The 17,680-nt window shown below is 48.0% G+C and overlaps 1 protein-coding gene across 5 annotated transcripts in view; it reads right to left on the bottom strand.

The window, feature by feature from the left end:
- The window catches only part of Trio (trio Rho guanine nucleotide exchange factor), a 317,034-nt gene that overhangs the window by 180,319 nt on the left and 119,035 nt on the right, over positions 1-17,680 (bottom strand). For all 5 annotated transcript variants that reach the window (XM_076551700.1, XM_076551702.1, XM_076551703.1 and 2 more), the window contains exons 4-7: positions 12,044-12,236; positions 9,497-10,009; positions 7,802-7,924; positions 3,942-4,133 (exon numbers count right to left, since the gene is read on the bottom strand). In XM_076551700.1, coding sequence (XP_076407815.1) covers positions 3,942-4,133; positions 7,802-7,924; positions 9,497-10,009; positions 12,044-12,236 — 1,021 coding nt within the window. The remainder of the gene's footprint in view (positions 1-3,941; positions 4,134-7,801; positions 7,925-9,496; positions 10,010-12,043; positions 12,237-17,680) is intronic.

The following is a 17,680-nucleotide window of genomic DNA, read 5'->3' as shown; positions in this document are numbered from 1 at the left end:
CTTGAGTGGCTTCAAAAGCCACATGTGGTGACAAGCTAGCCAAGGGACATGAGCTCTATTCTTAACACTAAAACTCAAGAGATTTTAAAATATAGTAAAAATCAAGTCATTTTAATTTGTTGTTTAAAAATATAATTCCAAAAATACTTGCTATGAAATCTTCCTAAAACAAAGGGTCAGAGGACATGCCACATGACCCAGCTAAGTAAAGGCAGGCCCCTAGATGGTATCTGCCATAAAGTCACTAACACTGGAGGCCCATCTTCCTGTCTACTACAAATTGACACTGACTCCTGACCATCCGTGGAGACCCGAGATGAGAGAACGGTGATGACATCTTTGGAAAACATAACATCTGTGAAGCATCATTCTCGGTGACTTACAGAGTCACTGCTGAGCTCATGGGGACAAAGGTGGGATGCTAAGCATTCATTGAGGCACGTAACCCTCACAGAGAAGCCGGCTTCCATCAGCAAGGCAGTTAGTGGGCCACGCATGTGAGCACCGTGTCCCCTAATCAGATTTAAGTTCCTCGTGAAAATCCTGGATGGGAGTCAAAGAGGGCATTGAGATGAAAACCTAACTCACGGTGTCCACTTTCCTGGTCCTCTCTGGATGTGCTATAAGACAGCTTAAGCACAAAGGGAAGGCAGAGCCCATCTGCAGAGCCCACCTACCCGACTTAGCCTTATTCGCTGCAGTTTTCCCGGCGCTGTGAGAACACCGTGGCTGTTTCTGCTGTTTGGTAAGGGGAAGAACACAAGCCAACACTTGCAGAAGTCCCCTCTGCTCCTCCTGCACATGCCGGGTGTCTGGGCACAGGACTCACCAAGGTCCAGAACACAGGCAGTGCCCGTTCTTCTCCAGCCCTTCCTAAGCTCGCTGTGCCTCCTCTCTAGCCAGTGCAGAGACCTGGGGCACTGTGACGCCCAGACAGGATCCCATGAATTTCCCTCCAGTAACACAGTCTTCCAGCTTATAAATTACAGTCATTCATTTCACCCAAACAAGAATACCTCGGGCTCTTTCAACTTTGCTGCGAGTTTGAAATGTTTATTAGTAGAACATGGGTGAAGAGATGTCCCCATAGCGTGCATACTTTTAGATTATTTTTAAGTAAGTCAGAGCAGCGACTGATCTTCTGGGTTTATTCACAGTTCTGAATCCCGCCATACAGACTCTAGACTGTCTCCCATGACCGCAAGCCAGGTGCCCTGCTCCTTGCTGTGGAATATGATTTTAACTGTGCAAAGATGTGTTACATTTGTTTACGCTGCATTTGTCTAACGATGTAAGGATGTATTACACTTGTTTGTGCTGCATTTGTTTAGTTATGTAAAGATGTGTTGTGTTTGTTTCGCCTTGCCTGCCTAAGGCAACTGATTGGTCTAATAACAACCCGAACGGCCAACAGCTAGGCAGAAGAGGGATGGGTGAGGCTGGTGGGCGAGAGAATAAATCCTCTCATTTAAGAGGAGAAATCTGGGCTCCAGAGGAGAAAGAGGAAGATGAGAGGAAGAGAGAACAAGAGACAGGCCCGGGAAGAGAAGCCAGGCAGCCATCAGCCAGCCAGACACAGAGACAGCAAGAAAGTAAGAAAAGGTAAAAAGCCCAGAGGCAAAAGGTAGATAAACAAAAACAGGTTAAAAGTTAAAAGAGCTAGCCAGAAATGAGCTTAAGCTAGGCCGAGCATTCAGAACTAATGGTAAGTCTCCATGTCATGACTTGGGAGCGGGGTAGTGGCCTCCAAGAAGCAGCTTGGTACAGCTCCTAGTGTTCCTGTCGTCTCGTACGTTTCCGGGCCTCCCAGCCCCAACAGCAATCCATCACCTCTTGGCTTAGTGAGTTGCTACAGCCACACAGCACGGCTCAAGATGAGGCAGGTAAGACATGCATCTGCCTTTCTTCAGCAGTGATGTCAGGTGTTCAAGTGCATCTGCTCTGCACCCTAAGGAGCAGAGAGGTAGCCACAGGGTCATGGAGAGCATGCTAGTTCATGCTGAAGAAGAAGCCTGCTACTTTAAACCACGTTCCATGTGTGGGTTTGTTTACCCTTGGTCATACAAACGGTTAAGTGCTCAGTTAGTAAGACATCCCAACAGTGAAATCTGAAGGCCTCACTCATCGCTTTCATGTGATGCCATTAGGATTTTTTTCCTGTTTATCTTCCACTAGCTTCTTTCCTTGCTTCACACTTTAAAGGTTTCTAGGGTTGAGATCATTGCTAATTACTATCTTGTGCAACACAAGACTGCCTTGCTGAAACCCTGGGCAAGCCAGGGCCTCTGCTTAGTTTTATTGACAACTTCTCTCATACACAGAGACTGCTTTGAGAAGAAAAGAAACTTTGTCCTCCTCAGAACCAGCATGCAAATCCTTACTAAAGCAGTCTTCTCCCTTCAAAAGAGAGAAAGCTACACCAACATTGCACCTTCCTTTTAAATAAGTCACCACCCACCTCTGCCCCGACAGTCTTCACAGCGAAAGGTCCCTGCACAGTACGTCAGAGACCTTTGCAAAGTTGTTTCATCGATGGCACACTCCCTGCAATAACGTCAGAGTCACAAAGCAATCCCTCACTTCTTGCTGCCTTCCCAGGGTCTATGCAGACAGGTGTGCCTGAGCTGAGGTGGGAGGCACTGGATGGGCAAACCCTCTCTTAAACAAGATTCTGTCAAAACAGCACCTCAGCCCGTGAAGCCAATGTGAGGTCAGGATCCACAGCCCTCAGTAATGGTGGCAAACCGCCGGCCCCACAGCCATCCCCACTCGGCCCTGGCTGGTGCGGCCTCCCTGGGGCTGCAGAAGGCCAAAAGGCTGGGCTAGTCTTTCGCCATCTTTGCAGCGGGGCACCAGTAAGCTTAGCAGTCCCGGACAAAGAAAGTGAACGGCAGGGCGCCGGTGTGGAGGGCCTCCTTGAAGTACTCTTTCCCTGACAAGAAACACAAGGACACCCACCGCCACCTCCGCCAAGATGGGACACTGCCAATGGAGAGACTAGGCTGGAAGCCAGCTGTCCCTCTTCGAACCACCGTGGAAGGCTCAGCCAGCTGCAGAGGTGCACAGCTGGCTGGGCTACCAAGAACTGGGAGCCCCTCCACAGCGCCCTGATGGTGAAGCTCGTGAGAGGCGTTCTACAGCCTGCGACATTCTGATGCAGAGAATAAAGGGTGATGGGGGGTGGGGGGTACTGCAGAGAGGATGGGGTGAGAACAGCAGCTACCGCTCACTATTACAGGAGAAACACTGTTAGTGAGAAACTCTGAAATCGGAAACTTCTGAGCTACGCAAACAACCTTTGAAAACAAGGATTTCAGAGCATTTGGGATGGTCCGAGTGAAGGTGTTTAACCATACAGTCTTGAGCAGAACCCTGACCCCTGACCCCTTTTCCACATGCTTCAGGTCACAGAGTCACAACGTGTGTTATCACACACCAGACGCACACAGGGCACAGGGACAGTGGCTGTTTTCATGCTCTGACACAATCCTCCCAAGAAAGTTTGTGGGGGTTTTCGTTATTTTACAAAGGGAAAGGGAAAAAACACCACCACCCTGAAAAACAAAAAAACGAAGTCAGGCATGGTGGACACCCCTGTAATAACCCCAGCACTGGCGGTATGGCAGTGGGGTCTCGCCAGCGTGAAGCAGGCTGTGTGGCACAGCAAGCCCCAGGCCAGCTCGAACCACACACAGAGTTCAGATGCGAAATGAATAAGTGAGCAAACAAACGTAAAGAGCTGAAACGTGCGACTACCTAAGCGTGCACAGCGGCAGACAAGACAGACAGACAGACAGCACAGATTTCACCTTGAGGCTGAGAGACGGCAGAGCTCAACAGTAAACCTTGTATGAAGACCCCTGAGAATCAGCTACACAAGACGACTAGAGGGAGACACGTCCCGGCTCCCGCCTTGTGGGCTGGGGTTTACAGGTACTGACCTTTTCCGCCTTCTGGTGAAAGATGGAGGACATGTCCAACAAGGTGCTGCGCTCGTCCAAGGCCGCCGCAAACGCCTTCCACTCCTGCTCCAGCTGATTTGCAATCTGCTTGATCTGCTGAGAGGCGTAGTGGCCGGACTCCACCAAGCGATTGGCCACGGACATTATGCGGTTTATATTTACATACACGTTCTGCAGAGGAGGCAGAGGGAGAGGTTCACTGAAGGGTGCAGACAGGAGACTCCTTCCTAAGAAGCCCAGAGAGCCTTTGTGGTCAGCCTACTAACAGTTCCCTAGTTCTAAAAGCAGAATCACCTGGCATCCTACGTCAAGTACCTCACTCTCTGGATTTCCATACGCCCTGAGTTGGATTCCAAATTCTCTTTTTAAAACTGTAATATCAATCAACGCACTGAAAGGCATAATTGTTAGGCACAAAGCAACCAAACACACAGGGGGGTCCACACAAATACACTATTACTCACTCCTTGGCTTCCAACCCTGGCACGGAGCCAGACGGCAGGGCCGCTCACAGATAATCCCAAAAACTGAAGGAACCGGACTAGAACCCGGGGACTGACAAACAGATCCTGAGCAACCAAAGGCTGTTAGTGTGAGGACAAGCTCTCCTTTCTGTACAAACCCAAGCCATCTTTTGTGCCAACAGAAAACCTCCCTCAAGTGGGCCCTCTTTCTCCCAGGAGTGTGAACCAAGGTAGAGGAGGAACGATGCTGGGCTGAGATGAAGTAACGCTCTTCTGCTCTGCTGAGCTTGAGTCTATCAGTTGACAGAAAGCAATCAGCATACAGGACTTTTAAAATGAAAGCAAGCCTGCTTTTTCCTTTTTGTATGATCTTACACGGTTGTGGCTTTCTAAATTCCACTGTTTTCAGTTTATCGCCACAATCAAGGATGGGGGTGGGGGTGGGGACGGGACCCTGAGTGGAGGCCCACAATCAACAAATTCCAGATTAGTCATGCATTTTTATTTTCGTGACCTTGTCATGTTCTGGTCTGGCTTCTGCTATTCATTCTTCATTTAGTCTGCCCAACCCCTTCTTGTGAGCCGCACCACCAGCACGTCCTGTGGTGCAGCAACCTCCTCCCTGCTGCCACCGCCGGTCACCCGAGTCCTAGCCTTGCAGGTCCGAAGCAGAAGCAGAGGCAGAGGGTACTTCGGGGGCTGTGACGGCAGGTGAGAAGATGCTTCCTGGCTTGTGTGGGTATATTAACGCTTAACTAGCTTCCTTTAAATGAAAAGCAAGGTGCTAGGGGCTTGGAGTGTCTCCCCAAGACTCACACATTGAGCATTTGCTAAGCTTTGGCCCCAGCTGATGGCACTACCAGGAGATGGGTCTAGCTACAGGAAGTAGGTGTGCCTCTGCAGGGTCTATTGGGACCCCTGCTCCCTTCCATTTGTCTGCTTCCTGGTTCCCTGGAGGCAACCCTGATTCTCACACACTTCCTGCCTTAGAATTACCAGCATCAGAAATAAGAGCCAAGCAAGCGTGGGCTGAAAGCTCTGAAACTGAGGCCTGTATCTTCTCTGATCTGGCTGTGGGTGTCAGATACTCTGTCACATGGGGAAACTGAGGCTTGTATCTTCTCTGCTCTGGCTGGGGTGTCAGATACTCTGTCACATGGGGAAACTGAGGCTTGTATCTTCTCTGCTCTGGCTGGGGTGTCAGATACTCTGTCACATGGGGAAACTGAGGCTTGTATCGTCTCTGCTCTGGCTGTGGGTCTCACGTACTCTGTCTCCATGGGGAGAGACTCAGAAGCGACACCTTCCATTTCCATCTACATTCCCCCTCCTGTCCTTTATCTCTCTCTCTTATCTCCTAAAATGGCTGGATTTGTGTGGCGGCCCAAATTACTCAGGGTCCAAGAATCTGAGCTTGCTTTACCCAGAAGTGCTGCATAAGGGGATGATTTGACCAGGAGGTGGTTACCAGGTGTTTGGAAGGGTCTGCAGTTGGCTGTATCTAGCAAGGGGGAGGTCTTTGCCTCACCCTTGGACCTTGTTACGAAAGGTCCTTTTGAATAAAGTTCTGGGCTGTTGGGTATTGACCCAGGTCCTCCCAAAGCCATCCTGTGTTTCTGTCTCTCTTCTACCATTCTACCTGACATTTTCTTATCCCTCTCTCTGCTGTGGGATGGTCTGTATGTCAAATCTGTTGCTCTGATTGGTCAATAAATAAAACACTGATTGGCCAGTGGCCAGGCAGGAAGTAGGTGGGACAAGGAGAGAGGAGAATTCTGGGAAGTGGAAGGCTGAGGCAGAGAGACACTGCAGCCACCGCCAGGAGAAGCAGCATGTGAAGATGCCGGTAAGCCACCAGCCACGTGGCAAGGTATAGATTTATAGAAATGGGTTAATTTAAGATAAAAGAACCATTAACAAGAAGCCTGCCATGACCATACAGTTTATAAGTGGTATAAGCGTCTGAGTGATTATTTTGTAAGTGGATTGTGGGACTTCGGGGCTTGGGGAACCTGGAGAGAAGCCCTCCAGCAACATCTCTCCTCAAGAGTACCCTGGAAAAAGTGGGGGAAGGTCCCGCACAGATTTGTTAATGCTGTTTTCTCTGAATCCTTAAGATGTCTGTCAGGAGAGTACATGCCGAGGCTCTTGGTTAGAACTGTTAGAATAAGAGAAGAGCAGGCCACTGAAATGGTCCTCCTGGGGGACCACAGACGGTGATCATCCACAGACTTGATTCCATAGTCATCATTTTCCTGTCCACTGAAACAGTCCTCCTGGGGAACCACGGATGGAGATCCATTACAGAGTCCTTCATCATTTTCCTGTCCACTGAAATAGTCCTCCTGGGGGACCACAGATGGAGATCATCCACAGACTTGATTCAATAGTCCTTCATCATTTTCCTGTCCACTGAAGTGGTCCTCCTGGGGGACCATGGATGGAGATCATCCACAGACTCGATTCAATAGTCCATCATTTTCATTTCCTGAGCAGACTATACCAGTCATTGTGTCTCTCATGCTGCACGACTCCATCATTTTCCAGCACAACCAGGGCATGGTGATCCACACAGGCCCACAGAGCCTGTACTGTCTGGCCATGAGCCATCCCTACTACAAGTACTCAGGCCTTGGCTTTATCCTCAAGCTTGGATGTTATGCTTGACTGAGCATCATTCTTGGTATTCCCTAATAGGGTTCCTTTAGAGACTGACGACTTATGTACTTGTATTTAGTCTTTCACTCTTTAAGGTTCCTCAAAACACTACAGGCAGTAGCGGTAAGGACTGAAAGCCAGTGGGCCTCGTCTGGCATGCATGATGGCTGATGACAAGTGGGGGTGTCAGAATGAGGGACACGAAAGGTCCAGAAAGCTCCCAAACTGCTGTCCACAGCACAGTACAGTAATCATATCCTAACTGAAGTTTAATTGAGAAAAGTAACACAAATGTACTGTAGAAAATAAGAAAAACGCTTACATCTAAAGAAAGATAGGAAATGAGGTGGGAAGGAGGGAAGAGACATCACGCATACTTTTAGGAGTTCCTTACCTACTTTAATTAGATAACATTAAAGGTATTAATTATGATTTCTTGGGCACTAACTACATCTTGAAAGCCATGCTAAAGTGTTTTATATATACAGAGTAAATAACACAATATATCAAAGAAAGACAATGTACTCACTTCATAGATTAGGCAACTCAGGGTCAAAGAGGTCAAACAGATTGTCCAAAGTCATATAAGAAATAAAAGTGACAATTATCACCTCTACACCCACTGTCACTCTGAAGGCCCCACACAGCCTGGGTGAGGTGTGAGTCCTCCAGCCACTAACTGGCTCCCATTTTCCACGGGTTCTGACAACAGCTTACCATACAGTTCATAGCAAAATGATTGTGCTGCGTCTGAAGCTCCATTGCATGAGGGTGGCTGGTCCCAATCTCCGTGTAGCTGTTTAGAAACAGGCCTTTGTTGTGTGTGATCCAGTCAAACATCTACCAGAAGAAAAAAGACAACTTGGAGTCACTGCAGAAAGAGAAAGGGCTATGGGGGTGGGGGGTGGGGGTGGGGGGCTTGCTTCTCTGAGATCTCCCTGAGCTTGCAGGAGTTTAAGCCTCTGAGAGCAAGCAAGAGCTTCTTAGGCAGCAGATCCCCAGGAAAGTCATGTCTCATGGGGAGGAACTCGGCCAGCTCCCTCAACCCAAGAGAAACTCCTGTCTTCTGTGCTCAGGCCCCTTCTTCTAGAAATCAGCCCGGATGTCAGTCATGCTGCTCTCTCTGAAGACACAGGCTGGAACCAGGGTGTTGGGGTTTCTCTGCATTCGGATCTGTGCAGATTACTAACAGCTGAAATAGTACACTCTCTCATGCAAGACAGACAAGGAAACCTGACAACATTAACCGAAATATTTCCAAGGACTTGAGAGTTTTAAGACTAGGTGTCATGTAAGCCAGCGATACAGACTGTCACCCAGTATCTAAAAGTCCTTTTAGCATCCTGGATCAAAAACTTCTAATGTAGTTTGCTGTGGGATGGTCTGTATGTCAAATGCTCTGATTGGTCAATAAATAAAACACTGATTGGATAGTGGCTAGGCAGGAAGTATAGGCGGGACTAACAGAGAGGAGAAAAGAAAGAACAGGAAGGCAGAAGGAGTCACTGCCAGGTGCCGCCATGACAAGAAGCATGTGAAGATGCCGGTAAGCCATGAGCCATGTGGCAAGGTATGGAGTTATGGAAATGGATTAATTTAAGACATAAGAACAGTTAGCAAGAAGCCTGCCATGGCCATACAGTTTGTAAGCAATATAAGTCTCTGTGTTTACTTGGTCGGGTCTGAGCAGCTTTGGGACTGGCAGGTGATAGAGATTTGTCCTGACTGTGGGCCAGGCAGGAAAACTCTAGCTACAGTAGTTTTTTACTTTACAGTATGTTTACCAGCCCATGGAGAAACCAAACTCAATAACCGCAAGTTAAGAGTGACTGCTTCACCGAGTCCATGGCCTGCAAACCACTCCTGTTTGCAAGTGTCCTTTTCTTTCACATTGCAAAGAACACATTATGGGGTAATGAAGCAGCATTCACTGTGACCAGTTGGGGTCTCTAGCACACAAGAATGGAACATGAGAACATCGAACATTATTGCCCGCATCACCTAGTAACTCATCTTTAATGGCATCACTCACCTTTTGTTATAAAGGACACGGTATAGGTCTGAATAGGGTTTGCTGGCTTTGTTGGAGAAGAGGGCAGCTATCAGAAAATCTATACATAATCACTGCTTTTAAGAACACAATCATGCAATGTGTCCTTTTTAAAAAAATCATTCTTGCTTGCTTTTCAGGTACTTCTTATCAAACCATTGGCAGTTTCTGCTCAGATTTTCTAAAATAGCACTGTATTTCACAGTGAATAAAAGTGGACTTAAGGATGGCCTCCAAATGGCCTTTGCTGTGGGATGAACACTGGAACTACAGACCTATCCCTTTCCTCCTCCTCCTCCGTTTCCTCACATTACCACATCAGCTCCCCTCTGTCAGGCTGGCATGCCCCTCCCGGCTTTTACCTTCTCAGCATCCTGTTCAAACAGCCGCAGCTGGAAGCACTGGTCCAGCTTCAGCTTCCGCACGTGCCACATCTGATGCAGATGCTGCCGGGTGGAGTGCAGCCTGTCCAGCATGGTGGACACCTTGGGCAAGAGGTTCTGCAGGTCCGCATTGCCCGAGCCCGAGTTCTTTTTGGGAAAACTGTCACTGCTCTGAATCCGCTGAAGCAGCTTCTGCCCTTCTAAGTCCAGGTCCTCTATGGGAGCCTTAATCACCTTCTTCTTCAGCTGCGAGTGCTCCTCGATCATGTTCCGAGCCCCCTCTAGGTCCTGAGGCAACTCCTTCTTTGCAAGGATGTCCTGAAGTTCCTCGAGCCGGGACAGCATATGGGCTGCATTGCTAATGTAGTCCTCGAAAGCTACTCTGATTTCAATCCATTCTTCGTGGTTGTATTCCAGGCAGCCATCGAACTCGGGAGTTAGCTGGGAAGGATCAACTACTTTGGTAAGGCCTTCTAAAGAGACCATATTTGTCTTAAGGGAAAAAAAATTATGTATGAGAAGCTGAGCCAACTTCAGGTGGTCCTATCATCCTGTAACTTACAGTGGTCACACACAGGTTTTCAAAGTTAAAAAGCAACCTGCTCGTGGAAAACCCAGCCTACGTCTGGTTCTGCCTCCCCAGAACAAATACAGAGGTGAGGGGCACCATCAGCATGATGGAAAACTCTGTGAAAGTGACACTCTAGTGGGAATGCCTAGCAGCATAGAACTGTGAGTTTCACAAGCCCCAAATCAACCAGATTCCACTTAAGAATGAGAAGAAGAACTACATCTTAAGCTCAATAAGACCTCAGGCTTCACAAGAGAGCTGGTGAAAGTGATGTCATAGAGTAAGGACACGGGGAATACCGCCTTCCCTGTGATAGCCTACTACAGTCAGTCCTGTGCAGTCCAAATGCGGTACACGGTCTGCCCTGCAACCCAGTTTAGCACCAATGAAACTTGCGTTTATTTCAGTCTAGTCAAGAACTCTCGACTTTACCTAATGTATCGGAAGGGGAAGCAGACTGATACTGATAAGATGCCTCAAGAAAAACATGAGGTTGAGGTGATAAGATGCAAAGGAGAAGGAGCTGGCCTAGAACTGAAGGATAAACAGTCTGGCTAACCCACCCGTCACCAGCCAGAAACCGAGAACTGACATCTCCGTGCTGCCGGGTATAAGAAACAGCACAAGGTAACCAGGCTGGAGAGAGCGGGTCAAGCCTGAGCTGCCTTTAGCCTGCAGTGGTACCGGACGGAGGCTTCAGCCTATCATCTGCTGGACCATCACTAACCTCCATGCAGGCAGCCACACAGAGAGGCTGGTGACCATGCAGAGACAACCAGGTCAGGAAGAAAACAGGCAGGCACCTTCAGGAGCCCAGAGTAAGAGACTAGTAACTATGAGTGCAAACTACTACTTTTTACTTAGAACATGTATAATTAAAATACAACACACTCTGAAATTTCCACTAAGCAAATACCTAAGACCTAATAAATTGTCTTTCAAAATTACTACTTACTATAAATAAGGATAAAAGTGTACTTTATACTTCACTTAAACCACTTCAAAGTCATTTCAAATTTAAATTAAAATCAAATTCCAGTTCCAGATAGGAAAATCAGCACAATGGAAAGACATTTTAAAATCCAGTAGTGCACACAAGGAGATACTTTACAAAGTGCAGCAACTGATAGTTCTTCACTATGTAGCAATGTTTACCTTAAAACATGATTCTTGTACACTGAAACCTAATACTCGGGCAGACATAGCAGAAACAGCATGCTCTTCCACCAGGAACGGTCGGTTATAAGTTATTACAAGAAACCATTCCAGCCCTGTTACAGAAGAGAACCCGAGCCAAGCTTCAAGCCGCCTGGAATACTCTCCTCCTGTAATCATCACATTACACTGACCACATCAAAAGCCTTGTCAGAACTGCAGCGGCCTAAGGAGTGGAGGCTCGCAGTGGGAAAGAAAATAAATCAGCAGGCTTTGGTTTACTTTTTATAACCACCTGACAGCCATCGTCCAGGCCTAGCTGAATGCAGAACTGTACAATTCCAAAAAGACGACCTCCACTTGGACAAACGAAAGACTCCACATGTAAAGTGGCCAGCGATTCTCCCCACTATCAATGAAGGGATAAACCCAACCCCTCTGCTGGTCCCTCATCTCCAGGATGAAGTGACCACCACACATCTTCAGCCACACAGCCCTGTGCTGACAGGGGCAGCTATTTAAGTGAGGTGCCAGGAACAGGCTTCTTCCAGAGGCCCCACACCCTAATCCCAGAGGATGGAAAAATGAACCCGTGTCAAAAGCTACCACACTGGAATAAGGAACAAAGTCTTTGACTTAATGCAATAATTAATTCTACTTAGTATATGTATATAAGACATCTAGGTCCTTCTCAATAAGTCACGGCTGTAAAGACCTGTCATCAGCCCATCATGGTAAGGATATATCAGCTTATTAACCACGCCTTTGAGTTTAAGATCTGGCTACCCAGAGAATGTTACCTCAAATTCGAATTTAGAACTGCCAAAATTCGTCCTCTGTTTCTGCCAGAAGTTGTCAGGCTTGATTATCAGAGCGATGTGGATACAGCAAGGGAAGGATTCCTGCAAGATCTTCAGCAGCGGCTTGATGGAGTCCCACTTGGAGCCACGCATGTCCACAATCACTGTAAAACCTCGCTTGCAGACCTCTTCACTACAGAGGAAGAAAGAGGCTGAGGAGTTAGAGAGATGGCTCAGTTGGTAAGAACACTTGCTGCACAAGTATGTATGAGGACCAGAGTTCAAATCCCCAGCACCCACATTAAAAAAATTGGGGTGTTAAGATAAAGAGCATTGGCTGTTCCTCCAGAGGACCAAAGTTCCTTTTCCAGCACTCACATGTTAGCTCATAGCCATATCTACCTCCAGTCCCAGGGGATCTGAGGCCCTCTACTGGCCTTCATGGTTACTGCATGGTGTGTGTGTGTGTGCGTTGCGTGCATGCGTGTGTGTGTGTGTGTGTGTGTGTGTGTGTGTGTGTGTGTGTGTGTGTGTGTGTAGGGATCTGAGGCCCTCTTCTGGCCTTCATGGTTACTACATGGTGTGTGTGTGTGTGTGTGTGTGTGTGTGTGTGTAGGCAGTACACAGATAAGACAGGCAGGCAAAACACTTAAACAAAGAAAGTGGGAAACGGTGTGGCCATGTATGCCTGTAACCCCATCACTGTGGAGGATTTAAACAGCAGCATCCTGGGGCTTGCTGGCTGCCAGCCTAGCTCCAGCTTCAGAGACACCCCAGGGTAAGGCCAGAAACATTAGAGCAGGACATCTAATTCCCTCCTCTGACCTTCCAAGACCACACCCACACAACTATATCTACCTACACACAAACATGCATACACCCCCCAACAGGCATGCTTGTGTGGGGTCCCACAGGCAGGCGCGCGCGCACACACACACACACACACACACACACACACACACACACCCCACAGATGCAGCTCCTACGGCTAGGATGTTAGAGAAAGCTCCCTGGGGAAGTATCCACATGAAGTACCCACCTCAAGAACCAGAGTGCATTGCCCTTTTACCTGGGCAGCTCAACAATGCCTGCCCCCCTCCCTCGGTCAGAGAACAGAACCAGACCACAAAGGAAAGATTCAAACAGGGTTCAGCTTCAAAAGCCTTTAAGATTTTAACTCTTCAGCGATATGGTGTTGCATTCTGTCAAAAGCAACCACTTATTTCACTGGCCTTTTGTGTTAACTGATGAGACATACTAGTTTAGTAACTTCGACAGACGAAGGCCCCCTGGGCAGCACCACGGGCTTATAAACTCACAGTGTGGCGTGGAGGGCCCAGGTTAGGGACAGCAGCTACTTCAGAATTCCTAAGACCACAAACAAAGTCAACAACCCACGGGCCTGGGTGACAATGCTGGGAGCTTTGCAAAGTCCGGCTGTGGTCTCCTTGCTCTAACTCTGTCCCACTACGGGGGTTGGTGACATCATTGTGGCAAGCTTTGGGAGGAAAATCTAGGTTTGTGCATGCACTACTTCTGCTTGCAGAGATGGTATGAATGTGGTAGTGGGTAACGATGCTAGCTCCTGGCACAAATCAAGACTGTGTTAGGAGCACCATGTTCTTCCTCTCTGGGCTCTTGGCAGTTAAACAAAATGGTCAGCTGCAGCCAGATATGGTGTTCAGTGCCTGCAGCTCCGGCACAAGGATGCTGAGGAAGGAGGTCACTGGAGCCAAGCGTGAGACTGGCAGAGGCAGCAAGCAGGACCCACCTCAGAGCCGGGCAGTGGTGGCACAAGCCTTTGAACTCCGCATTCAGAGGCAGAGGCAGGCGGATCTCTGTGAGTTTGAGGCCAGCCTGGGCTACAGAGGTAGTTCTAGGACAGCTAGGGCTGTTACACAGGGAAACCCTGTCTCAACAAACAAAAAAAAAACAAAACAAAACAACAAAACAGAGACCCATCTCAGAAAGAAAGGGGGCAGTTGCTAATTTCATTAAATCTTAACACTGGAGAAGATAGAAAGTCTATATGATGTACAGCTGCAATAAATATTAAATATATGTGGAGGGCCAGGGACGTATCTCAGTGGGTGGGGTGTCTGTCTCAAAGGAAGGAAGCCCTGGGTTCAATTGCCAGACTGAATAAAGTAGATGTGGGGGTACACATCTGTATTCTCCACACCTCGGAGGTGGAGGCAGGAAGACAAGTTCAAAGCCATCCTCAACTATATATTGCATCTCTGGGATAGCCTGGGCTGCATGACACTTGGTCTCAAAAACAAAAACAAAACCAGTAAAACAAAAAAATGAGAGTCAATACCCTTAAAGAAGAAGAAAGGCAGTTTCTTGCTATGTTGTAATATCAAGAGTATAAAAATTCGGTGCTGGCTTCCAAATGACCGCAGAGCTAAGACACCACTATAACCCATCATTACAAGGGGGACTCCAATGGTCCACTCCGGGTGGATGACAGCCACAGACTACAGCCAGGTAAAGACTGGCTGACAGGTCTGGGAAACATACCTGAGACCTGATGGACTCTCAGTGAGGCTGTGAGGGAGGTCTGCACCTAACATCAATACTCTACCTTTAAGATTTCTGCCTTGTGCAATCACCTTCCAAAACTACTTTCAACTGAAAGTCCAGAAGATTGTTATTGCTAGATATTGCTAAAATGCGAAGAAAGCAAATGTCAATTACAGCTAACTTCATTTTCTCTTGCATAGGTGTGGCTCCCCCTCCCTCTGCCCTTCCCCTCCAGTGCCTCCAGGCACCTCACTTCCTTCCTGGAGCTGCTTCCTACCATACAGTAACTAGTTGTCACAGTTTCACAAATGCAAAGTTCAACAGGACACCCACATGGTTCTAGAAGGTGTGTCACCTAAATATCCCAGAAGTGTCTGTTGTGGAGCTCAAAGGAGCCCTGGTTTGCAGACACAAGAGCGCAGTGGTGAAAGCCCAGGAGAGGAAACAGATGGCCCAACAGCCTTGCTTATCACCTGTCCTAATTAGCTTTAGCTGTCTATCTGCCATAGCCTACGGTCATCTGAGGAGGCTCAATTGAGGATTTCCCAGCTCCGACTGGCCCAAAGGCATGTCTGTGAGGACCTTTCTTGATTGGTGTGGAAGGGCCCAGCACTCGGTGGGAGGGTGAGTCTGAGCTGTGTTCTAAAGCTGGATGAGCATGACCCAGAGAGAAGCCAGCGAGCATTCCTCCATGGTTCCTGCTCCAGGCCTCTGCCTTGGGTCCTGACTGCCAATGCTGAATTATGACCAGGAAGTGTAAGCCAAAGAAAACTCTTTCCTTCCCAAGTTGCTTGTGGTCAGGGTGTTGTACCACAGTGACAGAAAGGAAGCTAAATCCAACCCAAACGTTAATGAAGTTTTAAAATGCTATGAATAACCCGTTAGTACCCTGTGCTGGTTAACCTTGTCCACTTAACTAATGGGATTGTAGAGTATACCTTTTGCAGTACCTGATAGGATTTCCAGACGGGAGCATGATCGTTCTGCCCTAATGGACAGATTCATCCCTTGATGAATTCATCATGACGATATTATTCCAAGAAGCAGGTTACTAACACAATCCTTGCTGTATCTTGCCCTGGCCCTTTCCTGTGTCCCCTCTCCCCTCCTGCCACTATGATGTGAAATGCTCTGCTCCGGCAGCCCTCTCCACTATGACAGACTGACACCAGTTGAAACCATGAGTTAAAATCAATCCTGGGGCTTAAGAGATGGCTCAGTGGTCAAGAGCACATACTGCTCATGCAGTGGGGGCCCAGGTTCAGTTCCCAGCACCCACAGCCAACAACTCACTACCATCTTAACTCCAGCTCCAGGGACCCACTACCTTGAGTCTCTATAGGCACCTGCTCTTGCTTGCACACCCCATAATACAGATAATCAAACAAACAAACAAACACCTCTAAAAAAATCGTCTCCTGTTGGGTATTTGGCTACAGCATTAAGGAAGTAACCAATACACTCCCCGTATACATATCAGCTGATGGTGGCTGAAAGGTGGCCCCAACTCTCACACCATTGCTCTCACTGCTCCCCATCCCAGGCAGGGCCAGGGCCACAGCGCTGCTAATATCACAGGTACAGGCATCAGCTCACGGACATTAAGCATCCTGGGGTCTCCATGGGTTCTAACTGGGCTTGTGATCCTCCAAGGTTCCGTGTATAGAAAATGTAAAGATCCAGATGGAGCTAGGGTAGCCATGGCCCAGGAGGAGGCATGCCTAGCTGCTGAATCTCAAAAGAAGCATATACCCTGCTGCAGCAGCCCACTCCAGGACCGCAGAAAACAGAAGCCATCTATCTTGTTTGTTTTACCACAGGCTGTTTGGTAGACTACATTTCATCTATCACTCTTCACTAAACCACGATATTATTAAAATTACCTTCCAACCTGTCTTTCTCCTAGCATGGTCCTAGGCAGTATACATGTAAACTGTAAAGCCCCTCTACTTGAAAGGGGTTTAAAAGAGATCCTTTATAACCCCAGGCTTAACAGCAGGCACAAGCGGAGAACAAACTAGAAGGTACTATGCTTGGCTGGCATGGCTTACAGAAGGATTAACTCTTCCGCTTCCGCCACCATCAAACTGTCCCCACCCAGTGGCCTCTGTGAGTGGTAATCACAGAACTTGAACTGAGCTGGGCACAAAGAGTCTTTTGTGGTGTGATTTTCTTTTCTCGTTCAAATCCATGTATCCCAGGGAAAGCAGTGACTTGCAAACACCCCTAAGTCTACCTGCTGTACACCATGATCAAAGGGACACATGCAGCTTGGCCTCCTGGGCCGTCTCCTGAAGACAGGAACTGATCTTGGGAAACTGTGACTTTAACTAGTTCGTCTATCAGTTTTACCTAAGAGACTCATATCATCTATAAAACAAAAAACTTACATAAAACTTAGGCCCCTTCTGACATGGGTCTTTGAAAAAGCAAGCCCAGTTTCCTGAGTTCTGAGATGAAGAAAGCCTTCCTGAGTGTTCGCAAATCAGTGCGTTAACGGTCTTCACACTGCTTGTGAGCAACGAGAGTCAGAGAGTCAGGAGAGCTCATCAGTTTAGCTAACGTCCTAAATGAGGTCAAGCACTCTAGAATTTAGGAGCACAGGATAAAGTTCAAGCAGCAATGGCAAACGCCACAGAGAAGGCTATTTTCACACCTGTAGGACCCGGGATGCCATGCACACTTCCGCTGCCGGTGCTCCTCCAGGCATGGGGGGAAAAGCTACCTCAAACTGGTCCTGTGGGCCCACCCCGGGGTGATTCCAAACTCTTGGCTTTCTCTCCTTTTCCACTTCTGTGTCTGTATGTGCATGTTGTATGCATGTGGTCGCTGCATGTACACGTATGTGTATGTGGAGGGCCAAGGTTGATCCAGGAACCATCCTAGATCTCACTTCTATCCTTACTCTTTGAGGCAGGGTTTCCCAATCAAACCCAGAGTTCACTGATACAGCTAGTCTCACTAGTCAGCTTACTCTGCGACTCCCCAGCTCAGCCTTCCAAGGCTGGAATCACAAGTAGGCCACCACACCTAACTGACACTGGTGCATGCTGGGAGTACAAATTTTGGTTGTCACACTTGCATGGCAAGTCTCTAACTGTTGATGTTTTT

The sequence above is a fragment of the Peromyscus maniculatus genome, chromosome 15 (assembly GCF_049852395.1).
Source record: "Peromyscus maniculatus bairdii isolate BWxNUB_F1_BW_parent chromosome 15, HU_Pman_BW_mat_3.1, whole genome shotgun sequence".
NCBI classification, from domain to species: Eukaryota; Metazoa; Chordata; class Mammalia; order Rodentia; family Cricetidae; genus Peromyscus; species Peromyscus maniculatus.
This window is presented reverse-complemented; position numbering and strand designations above follow the sequence as displayed.